This window comes from Python bivittatus, unplaced genomic scaffold (assembly GCF_059951505.1).
Source record: "Python bivittatus isolate LINGU-HERP-01145 unplaced genomic scaffold, Pbiv_v1 ctg000050_np1212, whole genome shotgun sequence".
Taxonomy (NCBI): domain Eukaryota; kingdom Metazoa; phylum Chordata; class Lepidosauria; order Squamata; family Pythonidae; genus Python; species Python bivittatus.
Window position 1 is genome coordinate 5,478,370 of NW_028277033.1, and position 23,254 is coordinate 5,501,623.

A 23,254-nucleotide genomic window follows, 5' to 3' on the forward strand; every position below is an offset into this window, starting at 1 on the left:
GGAGGGTTCGCCTCATCCTCTTTGTCTTCCCACACTCTTGCTGCGGGCTGGGAAGGCACTTGCCCTGGAATGTCTCTCCCCCTCCTGACAACCTTGAACCTCCATCCCAGAATCTTCCCCGCTCATGCCATCCATTACAGACAGGGAGATGTTGCAAGCTTTTGAAGTGGTTGGGGGGATTATTTATTTAGATGTAACCCTAACATTTCTTGAGCGGCTGAATCCAAGGCCTTCTTAGCCTAACTATAACACGATGATGGCCAAGATGGTGGCCAAGATGGATGTCAATGCATTATTGGCATCAACTTTGCTGGTAGCCCTTGCGTTTAACCAAGTCTGATAACATTTTGAAGATGGGCCCAATTTGAAAAACTAAAACGGGGCCAACCCAAAATTGTTTCAGTCAGAGATATACGAGCAGATTTTTTTCAATGACCCAACAAGTGTAGAGGATAACAAAGGTTTGGGGGAGCTGCAGTTCAAAATATCCAGAGGGTATCAGGTTGTCTATCCATGTTTTGGGCAACAACTCTCTCTCTCCTCATAACTACATACATGGATAGCAATGGTAACAATGCAGACAACAAACTCCATTCCCATTCAGACAGCCTTGCAACTTATGCCCTTACCAGTTGGATCTCCCTCTAAACTACAACTCTTCTCAATACTATTAATGGTAAAAGATAAGTGAACTTCCCAAGCCATTGGTCTAATCTGCCGATGCAAGTCCTCTGTTCTGAGCATCCACAGCAAACCTGATAGGAGATTTCTTTGTTGGATTGAGATCCAGGTCCAAAGATCAGCAACAGATATATACTTAGATGGACATCCACAACATAATACATCCCTCTGCAGGAGGCCTACAGTAAGATTTCCCCAATCCCATAATTCTTACGTATGCACATCATCTGTCACAAATTATCCTATATTTTTGGGTAGACATTTAGGATTAAATGACTTGTTTTGGCTGCATTCACCCAACCGAACTTAATCTGGTTACCGATTTAATGCATATTTTGTACTTTTGAAGTAGTATTTCATTCTATGGGGATTTGGAAAGCGCAAGAGAATCATGTTATCCAGATGACATTAATGTCTTCAGTGGTCATCAGAAGGTGTTTTTTGTTTGGTTGCTTTCACTTCGTTCTTACCAAAGGAGGAGATCTAATAGCAGCAGCTTTAAAACTTTTTGAGGACAAACCTTTGGCCCAACTTTTACATGGTGCCTAAGAGGGCATTTATGCAAAGAAGAATACAGTACCAATCTGTCCTTAGTTGTGTATCTACTTAAGACTGGGCTGCCTAAATTCAAAGCAAGGGCTTGGAGGCAGACAATCATTCGTTTTGGTTCTCTTAGCCTTATTCCATGTGAATATGCATTGTTTTTTTCCATCCTTAACACTTTTTCCTCTTGGAATGCATACTCCTGTTTCATTCTCAGACCCAGGAAGTATTTCTGTGAGCACAGACTGGAAAGCAAGCAATATAAACGGCTGAAGCATGGGTCTAACCAACAAACCTTTAAAGTCTGGGACTCCACATTGATGCAAATTAAAAATTACAACAAGGACTGCACATTTCACTTCTGCTAAATAACTTCTCTAGAAGAAAACACAAACTTGCCTTTATTTTGCAACTGCCACAGGCCCCTTTAGGAAGCGTCATGCATATATACATGTAGAAAAATGAAACATGTTGTTATAGGGAACAAACTGAGATGTGGAGTAAAGCTTGGCAAGAGCCAAAGGACAGGATGAGAAAAAGAGGAATAAAGAGGCAGGCGTAGAGATGCCTGTTTTATACTCTCTCAAAGCAAATCAGACGAGAAGCACAAAGGGTTTCTAGACAATACTCGAGTAGACCATCCTAGAGCTGTTGATCAACTTGCCAATAATTTCCTGCTGCTTCAAGTTGCTAATCATTTCCACTGTTTATCCTCCAGGCTGAGCCAGCCTGAAGAATCAAAATGTTTGCTGTTTTTAAGCCCACTTCAATAAAAGAGAAAAGTGTCACCAAAATTCAGCCTTTTTTGGCAATGCCCTTGCCGGTTGAGTCTGTCCCTAAGCCACAGTTGCGCCTGAAATGAATAAATAAGGAATTTGGGACCTAGTTAGAGAGCTGGGAAAAACAAAGGTCTTCTTGAAGTGGGAAATCCTGTTAATCAGATAAGAAAAGGAGAGGATGAAGAACAGGACACGTGACTTGGTTCATCCGAATGGGTGTCGATGGGTTCTTTCCCTTTTTAGATTAAAAGGGGGGTTGCAGTCTCCTTTATGCAGATGTCCATAAGCAGAACTGAGACCGAAAGCAGGGAAATAAAAAGACGTTGGGGATTGCCGTGTGGCGTTGTTGGAAGAGGTGGATCATTTTCTACTTCACCCAAGATGGTTGCTGCATCGATAGGCCAAGATAACTGAGAGTAGCCAATGGAAGAAAAGTCAATGGGATTTCCCCCCACTGTTTCAAATGGGAGTTGGACTAGTCCCATGTTGAGATAACCTTTGGGGAATGCAAATGTTCAGCTTCTCACTGGCTGACCAGCTTTAGTTCTCATATCATTTACACCAGATGTCAGGCAACTGCATTCTCTCTCTAGGTCCCACCCCACCACTCTCAAAAAACTCTTCAGACTCTTATTCACAGCAGTTGCTAATCTTGGCCCAGAAGTGGGCCAGAAGTCAGACGCATTAGGGATGGCCATGAAAAAAAAAAAAAAAACATACTTGCACACACATGCACCCACAGATGCACGCACATCCACAGATGCCTTCCTTAAAACATAATAATATTATTCAGAGGGTGTGTGAAGCAGTGATGAGCCATCACAAGAATTCAAAGGGTATCTCAGTGTTCTTTGCTGATTGCCCTCAAAGTCAGAATGAATTGGTTCCAGGTTTATGACTGGCCAAATCTAAATTCCTCAAAGATGAGGGAAAGCTGAGCCTCGGCCGAGAGGTACAGCTCAAGGCCTGCTGAGTGGTCTTCGCAGAGCTGTTCAACCTCTGCAGAATTCACACAGAAACCCAATTAGTACAGTGAGGTGATTTCAGGACCTCATAAGGTCAGGTCAGCTGTTCTCCTGGGCTCACAGCAATTAGGCAATGTAACCACTTCACTTCCTACTTTGGCAAGGATCTGTAATCAGCCTTTTACACCTTGATTCAGAGCCCAAAGTAATGACTTTAGGCAGATGAAAATTCTCCCTCCACAGATATTCACTTTTTCTATCCAGTTCAGTACTGCTTCCCTGGCTGTTTTCCCAATAGATTTTTTTGCCAAGATTAGTCAGATCACTGATTGTATCCATTCATAGTTGGGTCATAGGTCAAAAGAGGGCAACTGAAATAAGCAAGCAAACGAGCACCCCAAAATATTTGGAGGGAGAGAGAGAGTGTGTGCCTGAGTAACATGAGTTTACCTCTCAATTTTTCTTTTTTTCTTTTTTTTACTTCAACGCATCACTTCTGTCACCTTTCCCAACATGGCACCATATAAACACGTTGGACTACAGTTGGCAGAGCAAGTGGCCATGTTGGTTGGAAGAATGGCATTGTAATGGTGCTAACTTGGGAAAGATAATGTAGTCCATTCACAGCATTGCCTGTTCTATAATGTTTGTGACTTAATATACATATAACACTACACATGTTCTTCTATCCCTAGGAATCTTAACAACAAAAATGAATTAACTTTGTGGACTGGAGCCTGAACAAGAATTGCACACAATCTTACTTCCTTCCTCTCTTGGGGAATTATATGGCCAGAAAAAACTTGATTTGCCATCAGCATTTACATCCTCCACTTTCCTTAGAAACTTTCCCAGTGTTATTTACTGGTTGGATTCTAAAGTTTCAGCTGTTCTAGGAATCTTTGCTGGTCCTTCTCCTCCAAGAAACCTGATGCACCAAGGGTGGGAGTGCTTTTGGATGGGTGTAGATCTGACATCTGGTTCCCATTAGCAGTTTCATGCCTGCTGAAGTAGGAATGGAGCAGATGAGAGTTTAGAAATGTATTTCAGAACCAGAAAGGAAAAAAAAAATCCTAGGCTGTACAAGGAATGCTAACAGCCCAGCAATTCTTATCTTATTTTTCCTGTGCATTTATTTTCTGAATGGAGAGTCACAGTGCTATTCTTGAAGTGAGGATTCAGAAACCCTTTCGGCTGAGTTCAAGGAGACTCACACCCAGGGAAGTAAATTAAGACCAACTACAATGGCATTACAGTTTGTCGAGAGTTTGAAACATTCTTCCAGATATCCAAGTGACAGGGTGGCTAGTGAAACGTTTAAGGTCCTATCCTGCTTGATTACTGGAAAAATAAAGTACCGTCACCACAGAATTCCTAGCTTGAGGGAAGATCATCTGAATGCCCTACAATAATTTAGCAAAAAAATGATAATTTATTTCATGATTATAAACCAGGCCTAGTCTCAGCAACTGGTTTCCCACAGCTTGGCAGTCACATTAATCTAAGTCTTCAAACTGGGTATCTGGCAATTTCCCACGAGATGCCAGGTGCTTTGAAGAACTGTGAGAACCAAATTTTCAGTCCCCAGACCCCTTTTCAGTTCTGCCAAATAAATCTGAGAGGGTCCATCCACTTAAGAAAGCCCTTGTTCTTTGCTAAATCGCCTTTGGAGAATGGTAATTCCTAGAAAACCCAAATGAGAGGGAACCATGAAAACAAATTAAAGTGAGGAAAAATTCACTTGCTGTTGGACTGAATTGGTTTTTTCAATTCATATATTTACCTGCATCTGCTACAAAGACATGTTTGAATTTGCTTTGGCCCTGAAGGTCAGTTCGGTCTGACACTTACTGGTCAATCAGGTGTTCTTTCTTTTAACACCCTTTTCTTCTTCTTCTCTATTTTCTGGAAAGTGGGTCTATTCTTACATCATTTTAAATTGTGGTTTAAACCTTCCCCCAGTCATGGGTAGGTATCCTGGAGCTTTTCAGTGCCCATAGTCTCTGATCTCTGATTATACCAGTTCGGGCATATAGGAACTGTAGTCCAAAATCATCTGGAAGGCATCAGATTGCCTTCCTCCTGCTCTAAATTAGGTTATCTTTCCTGTAAACTCAGTGAAATGTTTTCCCCCAATACTGGCTCTCCGAACATTAAATATATTGTGTGAAAGCCAAGTTGACTGATATCAAGAACATTTTCTTGCAATTATCTTCCAGATAGAAGATTGAATACTAAATTGACTACCTCTTTGTCAGGTAGTTCTAAGCACACACAGTGGGAACAAACAGCAACATTTCTTATTACCAAAACCACATGTTGATATTTGAATAACAAGTATTGCACCCTTCCTTCCTTCCTTCCTTCCTTCCTTCCTTCCTTCCTTCCTTCCTTCCTTCCTTCCTTCCTTCCTTCCTTCCTTCCTTCCTTCCTTCCTTCCTTCTCTCTCTCTCTCTCAAGATGATGAAAGCCGAGTTAGAAAGCTAGAAGGCAAAAGCTGAGGAAGCAGACTTTGGCAGAAGCTGAAGACAAAAATCCTGCCAAGAAAGTTTGCTCTTCAGCTGGTTGATCTGTGTCAACAACATGCTAATAACTTAACTTGAATCCATCTTAGTTAAGAATGAGAGCAGCAGGAGGCACTAAACTAGCCAGTGTGCTAAAGAACTTAGCATTTGTGATAGAGCTTTTTGTTTTCAAAGACCCTTATCTAAATTGGAGATTAAAGAAGATGAGGGGAAATAAAACTGAGGCTGTGTGATCCTCCCTCCCTCCCTCTTTCTCACACACCCATACATGCACACTAAATACTTAAAGTAGTCACCATAGGTCCCTTAGCAAAGGAATAAGCTCAGTCTAAGCATCTTGTTAATGGAAGCTGAACTTGCAGTGATGCACAGGGGCTGTTCAAGGCTATAAACTGGTTCCTCCTCATGCATGTTTGTTACTCCAGAGGGAACAATCCAACACACATCAAAACACTGAGAATGCTGATATCCCCTCACATTTCCTCAAAGTCCATGGTTTTCAGTGGAATCTGTGCTGAACTTAAGTCTGGTACTGACTCTAAAACCCTGTTTGAAGGAGGTGCACAGAGGTACCTATTCCTTAATTCTTAGTAGATGTCCACTTGACACACCACTCTTTTTCACCTGGTCTTTGTTAATTTACTTTGCACTAGGAAACAAAGTTGATCAGGCAAGCCTCTAATTCAACTGAACCCCAAATTAGTACAGTCTACCTAACAATAGAAAGCTCAGATTATTTTATACCATCTGCATGTTTTCTTAGGCCATTCCTGTGTGTCCTGTTTTCCTATCACTATGTGTCTGGTCAGCTTCCTTCTCTCTCCTGGGGACTGGTTCCAGTTTTCTATTGTTTAAGATTTTCCCTTGCCTGTACATACATAGGAAAGAGCATTTTTAAACCTGGTTAAAAATAAATCTAACTAATTCCAACATATAGAATTGGCTTCTAATTGCTCGGGTTTATTGTTATACATTTTCCCAAGAAAGTTATCTATTGAATACAACTGTGAAAAGGATTTCAATATCCCTAAAGCAACTTTTCCAACCCTTTGCTTGGCCCCACCTTCTCCACCACAGGTTTTTCCACCATTGGTGTCTAGAGGAGGCAAGTGACATCATGTACAGCGTGACACTGTTGTGCAAAGAATGCAAATGAATTGCATGTCATTTGGGTCATGATGTGATTGACACAAATTACCTAATGTTACAATTCTCTCCATGCTTTCCATGCTGATGCTGCAACTTGTGGCAACAAATTTCAGGTTTGTATGTGTGCTTAAGGTTTCCACAACAGCATGGAGGAAATGATGTTGACTTTTACTCAAGTGAAAAGATGCTGAAGACCAAGATCATCATCCTACATATTAAGCAACTGCAGTAGAGATAAACTGCCATTTGGATGGCATTGAATAAAAGCTGAATTATCATATATTGAGGACAAATGGATCAGATTCAGAAACAGGAGTACCTCTGCAGACTATAAGCTCTGTGTCCTCCTACATCAAAAATTACTGAGTTGGAGAAATTATAAATGTCAACTAGTTCAGAGGTACATCATTTGATTTGGGCTGAGGCCTATATTTGGCCTTTGAGTGGCATGCCAGGAACTGTATTCCTGAAAGTTGCGGGGACAGGATGAAAATAGCACTAAATAACTATAATTAATATTACTCCCTGTATATTCAATAATTTCCACTTTTTTTGGTCTGTTAAAAATGAAACTCATTGGGAGCACCACTGTAGGGTTTCTTGTAGGGGACAGGGGAGTCTAAAAGTGAACCAGGGGCTCCAGGCAGTGGATCACTGATATAGACCAACTCCTTGCTCAAAAAAGAATGTGCAATAGAAGATGGCATTGTGATATCCCAACAGACAGCACCCTAGCCCTACATCAGTGTCCTCAGCAAAAGAGAGCCCATCATCTCACTGAGATTAGGACTCCTGGGAGTTGAGCTTAATTCCTGATGACGTCAGGACACGTCCATGTATTTTTCTTGGCAGCAGTACACAAGTGGCTGTTGCCTTTTTCCACGATTTTTTTTCCCAACTTCTCAGTCTAGCCTACAGCCCTGGGCTCTCCTGGTTGGTCTCCCATCACAGTATTTACCAGGTGTGATCTTGCTTAGCTTCTGATCTTAGGTGAGTTGTCACCTGCTGCGACTTAAAAATAATGTGTCTTTGAAGTTTAGCTCAACTCTGAGCAAATTCACCCGCATGCCTTGGCCTTCTTTGGCAACAGCACATGAATGGTTTGCCTTTCCCTTTTCTGGGATTTTCCCCCCTTCTACTTAGGTACTTCGTGCTCCAAATGTACTTTACAATGCACTCTATATAATAGAGCCAAAGAACTCTTCAGTAAATAGTTGAAGGTCAACTTGTGGTTAGACATTATTTATACACAGAGAGCAACTTATCTTTGGATAAATTGGTGCTGATTTTGTTTCCATCCTTGGCAACTCTCCTTCAGCCATTCCTTCAAGGGATTATCTCTTTGATAGTCCTAACTGATCTCAGCTCAGATTAATGGACTAAACACTGGATTTTAGAAAGGCAGGAACCAAAGATGTAAGACTGGAACGTGAGCCCCTAAAACATGCCCATCCACCATTTCTTCTTTGGCAACTTTCAACCCCATGGTGGAGTCACAGGATGCATTTCACAGGACACAGCCAGACTGAACTATATTGGAAGGTCTATTTCCAAAGAAGAAGTGGGGGAGATGCAAAAGCAACTGTGCAGTAGCCATGTCCTTCCAAACAAACAAAATCCTTATGAAATAGACTGACTTGTACGCTTGTTTAATTTGTGACCTGCCCTTCAGCACACATTTAACCTAAAACAACACTAATACAATATTCAGGAAAAGAACATCAACAAAATTAAACCACCTGTCAAAAATAAATGTCAACCCTCATTTTCTTTCTTAAAAAAGCAGGGTGAAAAGGGGCAACAACAGTACCGTCAGGAAGAGTCATTATAATATTAGCATCAGGGGAAAAAAGACCCCTGTACCTTAGCTTATATAAATCTAGAAACAGGTAAAACAACATCAGAGGAAGGAAGGAAGGAAGGAAGGAAGGAAGGAAGGAAGGAAGGAAGGAAGGAAGGAAGGAAGGAAGGAAGGAAGGAAGGAAGGAGGGGAAAGTCAAGATGGTTGCAACTAACCACCTGTACAAATAAAGGAATTGCATTTAGTTCCACTTGTAGGAATGCTTTGGAGTAACAGCTTATATTTGCTATATTGTGCTATCAAGAACTATTTAATTTACAGGGACTTCTGCTAAGGATTGGTTCTCATATAGGCTTATTTCAAGCATACTTTACGTCAGAGATCAGTAGCTACTGATCCTTCCTTCCTTCCTTCCTTCCTTCCTTCCTTCCTTCCTTCCTTCCTTCCTTCCTTCCTTCCTTCCTTCCTTCCTTCCTTCCTCTGATGTTGATTTACCTGTTTCTAGATTTATATAAGCTAAGGTACAGAGGTCTTTTTTCCCCTGATGCTAATATTATAATGTAATTAGTAATATATAGTAATTATAGTGACCAAATGTGGGTCACTACTGTGTAATTTCATGCAACAGCGTAGGCACCAAAATCAAAATCTTTGTTAGGGTCATTGATCAGCCTTTTACACCAATGCTAACCCTGACCCTAAGATAAATACCATCAATACTGAAATCTATATACAAATTACAACATGCAATATAAATAATATTAAGACTTTATGTAATATAATATGGTATAATAATAGACAATCTGTAAAAATGCCTATATATTGGATTAAGAGTAGTACAGGGGGTAGTAAAGGAGAGTAAAGTTGTACCCTGTGATAAAATAAAGTTTTAAGATAAAATATCACAATACAAACTAAAAGGGCAACTAAGCTGAAGATTATAACTACGGATACAAATGTTTGGATGTGACCTTTATCTGACCTAATTAACAAAACAAATCACATTTTATTTACAGTACAACCAAAACAAGTTATGAAATAGCAGTGTAATAATGATAATTATAATAACAGTAATAAAAAGTGACTTGAATCATGATGTTACATTAAACTTATATACCCCTAACTAGTCTGCCACTGAACTAGTCGCTCACAAGTTCTGCATGCTAACAATTTTAGCCACAGAGTTTGATATTTTAGGGCTTTTTCTAATAAAAGATATTGAACCTACAATGCAGCAGGATGTCCAAAATGTTATAAATATACAGTATACTTGCTTTATATGTATGGAATATTAAGTGGCTAAAATCTCACAGGACCATCAAACCTCACAACATTTCAGTTATCTTGCTCCCAAGATCTCTCACGATTTCACCTCGGGACATTAAAAGCCCTCATAATTTTGTGCAAGGACACCAACTTCTCATGAGGTTTCAGCATTGTTTTCTGAACTCTCCTGAATTAACTCACCCAAAAATCTCATGAAAGAGCCCTCAGAAACTTTCAAGTTGGAATGCACACTACAGCATTTAATTGTTGCAAGTGAAGTGTTCTCTCTGCTGAAAAATCCTGAGTGACCATGGAAGGGTTTGGACATTACCTTCAACGTGGTCCAACCATAAAACAGCTGCAGCCAATGTTTTCACTTGGGATGCTTTTGGAGGGGGAGGAGCAGCTTTGAGAGAAGGAATATCCTAACATCTCTTTCCCACGTTCATCCAAACCAGGGTCAGTGTAGCTAACACATTTGTTGAAGACGCTAGGAAGGATCCACCTTAGCTTCCTTTGGCAAGTATAACAGTACTCAACCTCATTTGTAGCTAACGGCGCTGGAAATAAGGCTCCAAGATCACATGGTCCTTACCTGTGGGCAATCCTTGATGTAGTGTCCCTTGTTAAAGCAAAGATGACACAGATAGTTTGGGGGAGGTCTCTTGCTTGGCTTTCTGGCGTCTGATGAAAGGGAAATGTCAGAGAAATGTTCAGTGAGGGAATTCAAGCCATCCACGATGTTATTAAGAGAGCCGTAGGGAGAGGCGCTCTTATACAGACTATTGCTCAAAGCCTGCAAAAGAGAAAGAAGAATCTGGTAATTTTTCCCCCCCAGTGAGCTCTTCTGATTTATACTCTATTCAACAAAATTCACATTTGAAATTGCGTCAGTTACAATCATATGTAGATCAATAAATCAATAGATCGATGGATAGACCGAAAAGTAATAGATGGATGAGTAGGGAGATAACCACTGATAAATTAGATTAAGATAGATAGTCAACAGATGTAAATTTTCTAAAATTCAATTCATGCAATTTATTTATCTGACTCACTACAAAAGTCAAAGGGAATAAATAAAGGTTGGGGCCCAGCCCCTAACAAATCTCCTGTGGGTTTTAAGCAACCAAGCTGAGTTCAAGGCTCTCCTTGCTCATCTCTTACTTGTAAACGAGGCTCTATTTTAATGAAATAAATAGCTGCATCAAACAATCGCTGGAGGTCCCACTGAACCAGGAGTTCATTTTTCACCACCATGATAGGTGTGTTACAATATTCCCTTTGGCTAGGGGGGAACTGCTGTTATTTTTGAGCTCACAACAGCCCATGTAAATTGCACCCAGATCCAATTTCAGACCTCTCCCTGTGGTCCATTTAAAAAGACCATTTGAGGCCAACAGACTGTTTCTTCAACAAACAGAGGCAACATTTCTTTGGCTGAAATAATCAAGATCAGCCTTCCTCTTCCGATGTATTGGACTGCTGGCTGAGGATTATGGGCACTGAAGTTCACCACACATCTGGAAGTCCCCAGAAGTCCCCAGGAGGAAGAATGAATTACTCTATTCAGAAAATGCAAAAGCAACAGTATTCAGATACAAAGAGCTATTATTTGACGCTCTTGCTTTCAACAATCCTTGTGTGGTTAGAAGTTTGATGAGAACCATTTTTAAAAAATTGCACACATACCCACACACACACACACACACACACCTCACACATAAGCCAGGACATTCTTGGCACCCAAAGCTATTGAAAAAAGGACATTTTAAAAGTCAGAAAAGGTCAAACATGTAGAATAAGTAATTGCTCATTTGTGAATAGTTGAAAAGGCCTTAAACACGGTGTTCAGAATTTTACAATAAAGAAACAATAAGGAAAACTTAGATCCACATCTGTTTGTTTTTTCCTGCAGAAAACCTGCGGTCATTTAACTATTCCTTGCTAATTGCCCCCTTGCTGTTTTTCCTTCTCTTGAGATGCCTGCTTATGTTAGTGTAAGTTCAAACCCAGAAAAAAATGGACCCTGTCACTCCAAAACTTTAAACCAGCAGGTAACCTATAATCACTGGGATGGAATTAGTTCATCATCACAGCAGTGGCAAACATTCACTTCTTCAAATGGTGACTATACATATCTATGAATTGTCTGTGATGTGAAGCACATGAAGATCTTCAGAACGGGATCTGAAGGTAAAGAATGGTTTAAAAACTATTCCTGGATAACCTATGTATTCTATTTGTTGCAAGAATAATTGGTAAACTTTATCATTTAACAGCAGATGGGGGCAGAGACAGGATGCCTCCTCCTTCCAATTATTCTGGCTTGATGTTCTCTCTCACACAGCATATCTTCTCTGGCAAATCTCCAGATAATACCTAACTTTCAGCAATACTTTTTGAAAACCTTGCTTTTGCTCTTTTTCAGCAGCAGTGGCAAATAGTTTTACTTATCTAAGGATCCACATCCATAATTAGCACAATCCTTCAGGCGGGATTCTATCAAGGATGTTTTATCAAATATTTCCCTGGGACTAGCATACAAATCATATACAAAGACTCACAACACACAATACTCCTTTCTAATTGCAAAGCTCTAGCAAATAACAACTTTGCCTATGTGAATATCTTTATCCACTTCTCTTGACTAGGTAGCAAGGCCAAACATGAAAATGCACCTCCTTACAAATGCATTTAAATTCTGACTAAACTGAGAAATGAAAATCCTGGGAATTGTAAAATGGCATGACTTACTAAATAACTTCTGAGTTGTTAGTAGCACCATGAAAATACATTTAACTTCTAACTTTGACCTCTGATTCGCTTAAATGAAAGCCACCCAAAATGAAAGATAAAATTGGGCTAGTTTTTCAGAACAGCAAGATCACTTTCCCAACACTATTCTTGACAACCAAGTTTGGTCAGATGATGACAAAGAATACTGGTCTTTTCAAATAAAACTGCCTGTTTCATTCTTGTAGAAACTGATGTTTAACCTCATCAATTAAGCAATCAGTGTACTATGAAGAAAACCCAAAGTAAGTTTTGAAATGTTGTTCTGAATAAGCTCCAGGTCCATACCACAGAGATGAGGTAAATGGAGATGATGGAAGCTGGCTGGGTGACTTGGGGCCAGTCCCTCTCTCTCAGCCCAACTCACCTCACAGGGTTATTGTTGTGGGGAAAGGAGGAAGGAGTATTACTGTTCACCGCCTTGAGTTATTTATCAAAATAATAAAAGCGGGATTAAAAAAAATCTTTAAAAATCTAAACAGAGAGTCTCCTTCAAGTTGAGCATCATTCCTAATAAATTCATGGATATGCCCTTGTAGCTTCCTGGACAGCAGCATGGACCTGTTTGCCATTGCCTTCTTCCAAGATGGCTTTTGGACTTCCCAGCTACAGACCTGGGAGCTCCTGCTGTAGGCTAGGCTGGGTGTCAAAAAAAAAAAAAATCCCAAAGAAGGTGATAGCAAACAGCATATATACCATTGCAAAGAAAATGACATGGAAGCCACTATGAAATCAGCAGGACTTGAGCTTAGTCTGAAGTTTTTCTTCTCATACCACTCTCGCCATTGGCTCTTCTGCATTTTTTATTCTCTTTCAAACCTGGACGAACTGACTCTAAAGTAAATACATCAGTTGTGCAATCTGATACAAACATGCATGTAAGACTAAGTGAATAGCCTATGGTCTATATTCATAGTCTTCCTTTTTTTTTCCTTTTTACACAACTACACATTTTAAAAATATACATCTTTTTAAAAACTAACCCACTACTTTCTTCCTCAGTATTACCAAGACACTGTCCTGGGTCCACTCCACCCTGATAAAGTAATCAACAGATTAAAGGATTTTGTTTATATATATATATATATGGAACCTACCTTCTAAAATACATCAGTAAAGGCTAAAAAGCATGTAAGAAGGCACCATCTTTTTCTGGCTCGATGTTTCCTTTGCTCCACTGTTAGTGAAAGTAGTGAACAGTTTTTCTGTTCCTGAGCTCAAGTACTTTAGTGAGTATAGAAGATGGCCAAGGCACTGAATCTTCCCTCTGTCCTTCAAAGCCATCCTCAATGCTCACTACAAGGACAGATACAAGTGGACACTCCGCTAGAGAAGTATTTGGCCAGTGGTAACGGACACCTGTGAAAGATGGACATTAAAAAGCAGTGGTTATGGATCTGGGGAGAGTTACTAATGGGTGATCCACACCAACGTGAAGATGGGACATCTATTATTTGGGGGTGAGGATGGGGGGGAACAAGAATGAGTGATGTCCTCAACCCACTCCAGCTTTCTGGGAAGGGGACCTCAATCTGAGTGGTTTGGGTGTGCATCAAAATTAGTATTATTTCCTCTCCACCTACAGCATTTTGATCCATCCTAAACAAATCCTTCATTAAGATTGGATGGTGCTCTAGAGTTAATGGGACTCTGATTAATTTCACAGACTAACATACACACACACACATTCCCCACTCCCTGCCTTTGACAGCCATTTTGTTGCTGGGCTGCCTGCCACGAAAGGCCAGATCTCTGATGTCCTTTTTTTCCTCCTGCTTTAATTGCTTTGTTTTTTTGTTTTTACAGATTCAACAGCTGAACACTGAAGTGTTGGTTGTTTCTTGCTTTCTCTTTTTCCTTCAGACTAAGGGAAATAGAAGGGAAGACAGTGGATAAAGTGGATGGTCAGGATGGCTGTCACAAGAAGAGCTCTGGGTTATCAGCACGGGCAGGCTGAGATGGCAGACATCTCAGAGACAAGGACAGTCTCTTTGGCTTCTCTAGTTAATGGGACTCTGATTAATTTCACAGACCTATTTGATCTGCTCCTTCCTTCCCTGTTTAAGTGTGTTTTTTTCTTTCTGGCCAGTAGACTTAGTTTCATCTTGAGTGGTAGGGAATGAAATGGGGAACCTTCAATAGAGTGTCTTTGGTTTCTATAAACAATCAAAACATTTGCAAGTAAAGTAAAAGAAGCAAATTATGTCTCAACTTCCTCCAGAGCTCAACCAATTTAGGGTTTACTTGAGGAGGAGATGGACTACAACTCTAACCAACTTAGGTTCCATCAAGTAGGACTCAAGTCCTGGAGATTATATAGAAAAATATAATCTACTCCACTTATCTTTATGAATACCACAATTTTTGTTGTTGTTGTTCATGGATTTTTCAGGAAGTTAATCATGATGTTGAGCAGAGTGCAAAAAACAAGAGGGCCTGTGAAAATATTTAATATACCCATTGACTGTGGTGTCCTAACTTCCTCGCCAATGAAGAGCAGGCAATTCATGTGATATTGATCATCCTCCCAGTTCAAAGTACTGTAAGTTTTCCCCCAGATCAGTTTGAGACACATACTTGTTTACAGAGAGAAAACAAAAGGGGACTAATTTACAAAAAGAAAAACAGTACTGAAACAGAGTTGCATCTTTCCCTTTGAAATCCCAAAAGTTCAACAATATCTCCCTCAAGCTGGTGAAAGCAGTAATATACTTGTACAGAATTCCTTTAGGAAAGGGAGAAGAGTTCAGTAGAGCCAAGCTGGGCTTTGGGTTCAATCTCCAAAAGATCCATTGGAGTTCACGCCGGGGTGGACCTCATACCTGCCTGCAAATGTGCAGTTCCCATATAGGAAATAAGGAATTGTATTAAAGTGTCTACAGATGGATGCTACAACCACAGTACTGCACGCTCTGAATCAAATTGAGAATGTCATGTCAAACATGCTCTCCTTGTTAGAAACATTCAAACAAGTTCCTTAGAGATCGATTCTTGGTATGGGATGAAAAAGATGGTAACTTCATGGGGGAGAAAACAAACATGCCATCTTTCCGACATTTCTACAATTCCAGATCATAAAAGAAAAAAAAAATCAATTACATAAGTCTGATGATCATATAAAATGAGGGCAAAGGGAAGCATTCATTCCCTAAATGAACCTTTGATTGAACATGTTGTTTCTTTAAAAGTGCCCGCTGCACCTGGCAATGGAGGAACAATCATTCGTGGGATCACAGCAGGCAAGGGGGATCAATTTAACTCTTTTCTCTCCTCCAAAAAGGTACTGGGGAACATCTGTAGGATCTCTGCAGTTACCTGAGCCAGGAGAGCCTCCTCTTCTGTCATTGCTCTCAACAATCTCAGTTTCACCCACAGGCTGTCGGCATCCTTGGCAATGTTCCTGCTGTCCTTCAGATGAACCTAACTCCTAGCCCTTCCTGCTGTTAGCCTGGCGTTGCCTGCTTCCTTCCCCCTTCCCAAACAAACTTCTCTCCTGGATTTCAGATTGCAGTTTGTGCACTGGAAAACACAACCACACCATGCTTTCTTCCTGTGGCCAGGTATGGTCTTCCTGATTAAGACAGAGACCGAGACCAAGAAGGCCAAGCCAGACTATCCATGCTGTCAATCAGCCCGCAACAGAGTGGGTGATGCACCCGTTCTTAAATTCTACTGGAATTGGAAAGATCTACTCAGGAAATTGTTCTGGAAATATTTCTGGATTGCTTGACTAAGTTATCTTATCTGGTTATCTGCAGTTGTCTCGTGTGATTTATGGGGATTCTATTAGGATCATCCATCTTGAAGCTGTATTCCAGGAGGGAAATTCATCATTGGCAAGAAAATGCCAAGAGGAAGTGTTATGGATGTCAACCTACTGGGAGCCTTCCAAAAATCTTTCCCCACCTCTACAGGCTGATTTCATTCTCACTCTCTTACTCACACATGTTCCAGTATGCACACACAAAGAAGAGAGAGCTTTTCATGCTAATATTATATTTCAAGAGAGGAAACTCAAACGTTAATTGTCTCTGTGTGTGACTAACTATGTCAATTTATTTAATTAAAAAAAAAACTGGCAAAGATCCAGACTGAGATCTGAATTAGGACCATAAACAGAAAAGATTACTTCCCTCCATCTGCACTGAGGAGGGGTTGAAACAGATAACTCAGAAAGTTCCTTGCAATCATTACATTCTATGATTCTCTTTTCTTCCCAAATCTACCAAAAGGATAAATCACCCCATGTTTCAGCCCAATCTGGATTAAGGGAAGGGGGGCTTAGACTGTGTGCAAAAGATAAGAGAGGTTGCCAGTCCCATGCATTTCATTCAAAAATATACCTAAATTTATGTCTAATTGAACTTTAGCAGCAGACACTAGTCAGGCTGTGCTACAAAAATTGGCTGCATGGGCTGCATTCTGCATGCACAGAAGAAATCTTTGAGCTGGTTTTGTTGGCTAAAGGCTGCAATAATAATTTTTAAAAAATGACTTGAATCTCTGAGCTGAAGTTAAATGCAAATATTAACAAAATATTATTAGGAAATTGGTTGAGGTCAACGTGCTTCCCTTCTATACTTTTCCACTCAAGTCCCCCTTTCCCTTTTTTGAAGCTAACTATGATACAGCATTCTGCTTGCTCTGAAAGTAATGCTAATCATGGTTAGCACAAATATACATCTAAGATGCTGCAGAACTCTGGTTTGAAATGACTAGTGTTACCATCAGAGGTGATAAAACAATGCATTATAGTTGCTTCCCCAAAAAGGGGAAGGGAACTATATGGTTTACCTATTAGCATTTGGTTTACAAACCATAGCTAGTTCAGTATGGTGTGCAAATTCAGCCAATTGTGGTCTGCTCAGTAAATGGTAGTTAGGCAAACCATGCCTTAACTGGCATGAAACAAGTCAGTATGCTTCATCTCAGTCACAGAGCTGCATAGAAACTCTTCTTGGGTCTTTAGGATTTCAAAGCAAATGAGAAAATACAAGCACGGGTATCTGTAGGGGGAGGCAATAGTGAAACGTGTGTGATATCATTCTGATACAAATGCCATGTCTTCTGTACTTGTTTCAGATGTCAGGACACTGGTATATAATTATGGCACTGTTGTGATGATGTTACCCTGTAGGTATCATCATAGTGGTGTCACTGCAGTTTGCTGTGGACAGAACAGTGCCCAAGTGAGGACATCTGACATCTACGCTTGGAAAAGATGTCCTGGCTGAACTACCTCCAGGATCTGTGCTGCGCCTACGATAATTCTCACCTAAAGATTGAGGAGTCTGAGTATTCTTGCAAATTTGGAGATTAAAAAGGGGAATGTATGGTGATCATCTTACTATGGCAGCCTTCTTTAGAACATAATTTTGCAGAAGATAGTATCCCAAGCGTTGAGAGAGTTAGGCTGGAGCCCAGGGACTGCATAGGTGAATGGGTGCAGATGATGGATTAGGCATCTGGTTTTTCTAGGTTTTTGCTTTATTGTTTTTATTGTCTGTATTAAATTTTATTGCCTGTATAATTTCTTTTTTACTAATTTTATTATTGTTGTTAGCTGCCCAGAGTTCTGCTCCACAAGATGGGCAGCCATATAAATATTTTAAATAAACAGATAAAACAACAAAACATTAGCAGTCTCCCTTGAACATCTGGGCACACCACAATTCATTTCGCATACTAGTGCACTGCATACACATTGGGGATGCAAACTGTTGCTTTCCTTTAAAATATCCTCAGCACGGCCAAATAAAAGAAAAGTGGCTCATCTGGTGGCTGTGCTCACACATAGAAGCTAGCCCCAGATTTTAAGACATGGTTTGTTGAATGGGGGACACCCCTGGAAGGAGCCATCTTTGTACATATTGCCAAGCCATAATGCGTAGATTTGCAAATCTCGCTAAGCTAAAATGAAACAGAGGACACTATCGCCTAATGTTATTGTAAGCCAGGCCAGCAGGAGATTACACAATGACAATATTTAACAATAATCATTCTTTAATATAAACTTTTAAATAAAACAATGGCAAATTTGCTGATGTAGAAGAGTGGATTAATGCACTTTATTTTGGCATGCCAGATCATACATTTCTTTTATTCCAAAGAGAGCTGCATGCAAGCCCCCAAAATGGCATCTATCATTTTTTACAAAGTTGTCTTAGAGGGTGGAGGAATAGCGATGGGTAGAAAAGCTCCTCCAACATGTTGTGCTGGGCTCCAGATCTTGTAAAAAGGGTCAAAGTGTTTCATCCTTTTGTGCCAATTTCCAGCACAGGGAACAGTTTTATGGCCCAAGCTGGAATATAAACCCTTCTGAAATTAAGGGCTTTCAGTGGAAATTATGACATCACCTGGGCTTTCAAACTAAAGGAATGAAAACTGGGAATGTTCAACATTGCAGCCAAAAAGGATCCTTTGGGAAGGGAGGAGGCTATGATGGATTCCAGTTTCAACTAGCCTTGGAAATATAGCAGAACAAGTCTGAGTAAGCGGTTTGCAGATGTAGTACTCACTCATCCACTGACTGAATACAACCTCAGCAAATAGATATTTGAGGCAGATCAAAGCCACTATGACAATCTGGTTACATTCTATGCTGTTGTGTTTCTATTAGTTTGATAGGTTGACTTTAAACATACACCCCATGGGTTGACCTCTTGCATCACCAGAAACAGAAATTGTACAAAAGGAGAAGAGTAGGCACTGAAGAGGGAGAAGAGGGAATTCTCACTTCTTCCCATTTATCTTCTACAAAATGTGTAAAGTTTCAAGATGAGTGCCTGCCCTTGTGCTAGGAGTTTGAAGTTTGGAGGCTATGGGCATTCATTTAAGCCAGTTGGGATGGTCTGGGATTAGAGTACCATGATTAGGGCATCATGTGTCATTATTAAGCCGCCTTCTTCTTTATATATGGAATATCTTTTGTACATGAAAAGTCAGATGTCATATTTATTTATCCCTTAATGAAGGCAATAGGTCATATAGATTCTTTTCAGTGTTATGACGGAACCTAACATTGCAAAACTGGATTGCTGAAAGGTGCTGCTTTTTGTCTTTTAGGGGACTTGGAGGCTTTCAGGGGCAAAAGGGATTCATTAAATTTTTCAAGGGCTTAAGGAATTTATTTCATCCCTTTAAACTCCCTCCCAGATGGGACCTGGTTCCACCCACTTTAAAAGCTTGCTTTGGCCCTCTTGTCAACTGCCGCCCTTACAATAAAATAAACAGAACTTTCAGCAGCTCCTAGCCAACTTTGGCTTTTCTCAACTATTTAAGATACGAACTGGTAGGCTAGACTGGGAAATTGGGGGGAAAAAATCCCCGAAAGAAAGCAATGCCAAGAACACTACTTGGATATGTCTATTAAATCATCAGGAATCAAGATCAGGGATGTTTACTTTTATCCTTAGAGAGGAGAAAAACAAAGATATGTAACTCTGCCTAGACATTATCAATCACTCTCCCGAGCAATTCGACAAACTTTCCTCCCCTCTCCCCCAATTCAGAAGTGAGAACCTGGATCAGTTCTAGAAATTAATGTGAGTGATTGGGCCTGGGTAGAATTGCCAGGTTAAATCAAATGCATTCAGAAGCAAGATAGACATGGCTCACTTCCATGTGTTGATTAACCACATTTTAAAGTGGGCTTGGAGAAACTTACCCTACACATCTTTCTCTTCTGAGATAGATCAATGGAATAGCCTTCCAAAATTATGGCCAGCCCCAGCAGTAGGTACCAGAAATAAAGCTACATCAGAGAGTAGATTTTGCACCCAAAATCTCCTCCTCCTCTTCTATTTATTTATTTTTCTGCAATATGGTAAAACAGAGACACAGCCAATTGTTAGGGTACTTTTTAGAATCACATTTTAAAGGTTTGTTGTTGTTCTTATACATTCAGCTAAGCTTTGATTCTTCACTGACCTTGTTTTTTTGTATTGTTTGCAAATGCTTCTTTTGAAAGGAATTCTTAGGGTAATATCTCAACTTTGTGTATACGCATCTGCCGCATATATAAGTTTGGTATCAATTTAACCTGTTATGATTTCCCACAAAGTTCCTGGGAACCATCCTTTGCTGAAATAGTTGAGTCCTCTGTTGAAGAACCACCATTGAAGAACCTTTAAACCACGGATTCCCAGTTCCCAGCTGAAAGGGTTGTAATTAATCACATTTAGGTATATGCAAAGTGCTTCAAATCCAAAACATTTCAAACTCAGAGTATTTCATTTTGAGTTTGAAAGAGTTGCTTCAAGGCCAAAATGGGTTGTTCCAAAATGTCTAGGGTTCTTTCAAGCTCAAAACATCAATTTCTCACTCAAATGCCCTCTCAAGAGGTCAAAAAGTTTTCCAGAATGGTCAAGACAACCCACTGCAAGTTCAAAACAACTGTATTTCAACTCAAAATGCAGCTTCTCAGACTCACAATGTTTCAAACTCAGAATGCTTTATCTCTGCCTTCTCTAAATCTGGAGCAGGCAGAAGATAGATTGTGACTTAATTCTGATTTGTTGAGTGCTGTGAGGTAGATCTTCAAGGCTTCTGGCTCCCTTTTTTTTTTAACAAGGAGAGCAATAATTTCCCCCACCACCACCATCAAAATTAGGAAGGATTTGTTTAAAAGGAATGATAAAACAAGATTCCTTACAAATAGTTTGCATCACATATGCAAGAGTGTGTCATGCGTATGGTTCCTTTTCATGGCCTGATACAATAAATCAATGTTAGGAGGCTGAAAAGAAGAAATCTTGAAGTGCAGAAAAATGGAAAGGATTATGCAGTTGGACTAGTTCTGAGACTAAGCAAATTCCCAAGTCCAGCATGTCTGGCATATTCTACTTTGAGATTATTATTTTATTGGTTAAACTCATATCATGCCTTTTCTCCAAGAGTGCAAGGCAATTTATAAGGGGATCTGCCTTCACTTTATCCCTACAATAACTCTGTGACAGAGCATGCCTTGATTCAAATTCAGCCAAGGAGTCTCCTCAGTGCTAAGCCAATCCTTATCTATAACAGGAAGACAAAGAACATTGATCCAACAAGCCAGCTCCCTTCTGCTCTAAAAGGGCCACAGACGTCAGGAACATTCTTGAGGCCACACGGAGCCAACTGGCCATAAATAATCTTGGGATGCTCGGTTGAAGTCAAAGGCTCTGGGCAGTCTTGCAAATGTGATCCCGTTCTGGCTGCTTTCACGTCCTTTACGTCTCCTGTGTATAGGAGCTAGCAGGAGTGGAGCAGAAGTGAGGAAAGGAAGATATTTCATATTGTGTAGGCTGCTGAGTTCATACCATGACAAAGTCAGAGAGTCCCAGTGAAAAGAAACAACAACAACCAACAATGCAGGAGGGAGCTGGAGGAGACCAGTCTACAGGATACAATCTTAGTGGACCTTTCTAACTCCTTCCCAGCAGGGTGCCATTTCATCCACTGAACGCTAAACAATTGGCTACTTATACTCAAAAGAAGCCATACGCACATGAGCACGATATAAGGGACAAAAGTAGTATTCACTCTGCAAGTAACACTTCACACACACACACAGGCATGCACACACACTGGCTTATTTGTTTTTATTGTGGCTAAATTGCCAAGAGTTCAACTCTCTGACCTTTTTCCAAACCAGAGGTGTACAAGTCCAAAGCCATTTCTGGTCCTCCATTTACGCTAAGCCTGTTTTCAAATTTAAAAATAGGCAGAGCATTTCATTGGCGTTTGATACTGTGAACGTTAGAAGAGGAGAGGAGGAGAGGGAGGTGAGAAATGAGCAAGGACGTTGTAAGTCCAGAAGAAAAATAGCAGGCATGGAAAATATGTGTTAAAAAAAATAAATAAATAACACACTTATGGAGGCAGTCATGCCTCCTGCAGAGCACCATGGTGATTAAATGTTTGGCTAAGAAACCTTTATTGCAATTCCATTTTGAGCCGCAGCGTTGTTTATATATAATTTCAGTGCAGTTCAGTACCCTTGGCAAACTGAGGGACATAAATGCCAGATCTTAAAAGAGATCAGTCTTGAGGTCAAAGTAGAAGGAATTTACTATCTGTCCAGCGAACAGCATAGATACACTGATCAAATGACTTTGTAGTAAATATATCCATATGCAGAAAAAACAAGGAAAGTAAGAAAGTTTGCTTCTATTTCCAAAACTACGTGATTCGGAATGTTAATTCGTTCCAATAATTATTTCCATAATGCATTTGTAGAAACTGCTGTAATTTAGCAGTGGTTCCATCTGAGTTAGAAAGCCTTCCGCATGACATGGATTCGTCCCACTACATTTTAGTGCAATCTACTTTAAAAATGAATAATACACGTAAATAAATGAGTTTTAATTTTCAAGGGAGAATTACACATTTTTAGAAGCTTGATTTATTTTGTACCATAAAATCTGTCAGGGAAGCCTGTTGCTCAATAAAATGGGAATTAACTGGCTTTGTAGGAGACATAAGAGACAGGTTCTCTTACTTCATAACTTTGAGAGAGAAACGGCAAGAAAAATATTTTGCAAGACTGTGGCTCCATGCAGGCGAGGGGGTATAAATCATATAAATTATTCAACATGTAGATTTGACATTTTATCTGGTATGTCACCATAGTCACAACTGCCAACCCAGCAGCCTAGACAGAGGCCGTCCAATATTAAAGAAGCAACATTTTAAAATAAAAAAATTGGCAGTCTTACATGCGAATGCTTGCCAAGGATATACAACATGATTCTGGAGTTTCTCCATCTA

The 23,254-nt window shown here is 40.1% G+C and overlaps 1 protein-coding gene across 1 annotated transcript in view; it reads right to left on the reverse strand.

Moving 5' to 3' along the window:
- ZCCHC24 (zinc finger CCHC-type containing 24) overlaps positions 1 to 23,254 on the reverse strand; it is a 111,271-nt gene that overhangs the window by 73,542 nt on the left and 14,475 nt on the right. Inside the window, exon 2 of the mRNA XM_007430170.4 lies at positions 10,305 to 10,505. Within this exon, the coding sequence (XP_007430232.1) occupies positions 10,305 to 10,505 (201 nt within the window). The remainder of the gene's footprint in view (positions 1 to 10,304; positions 10,506 to 23,254) is intronic.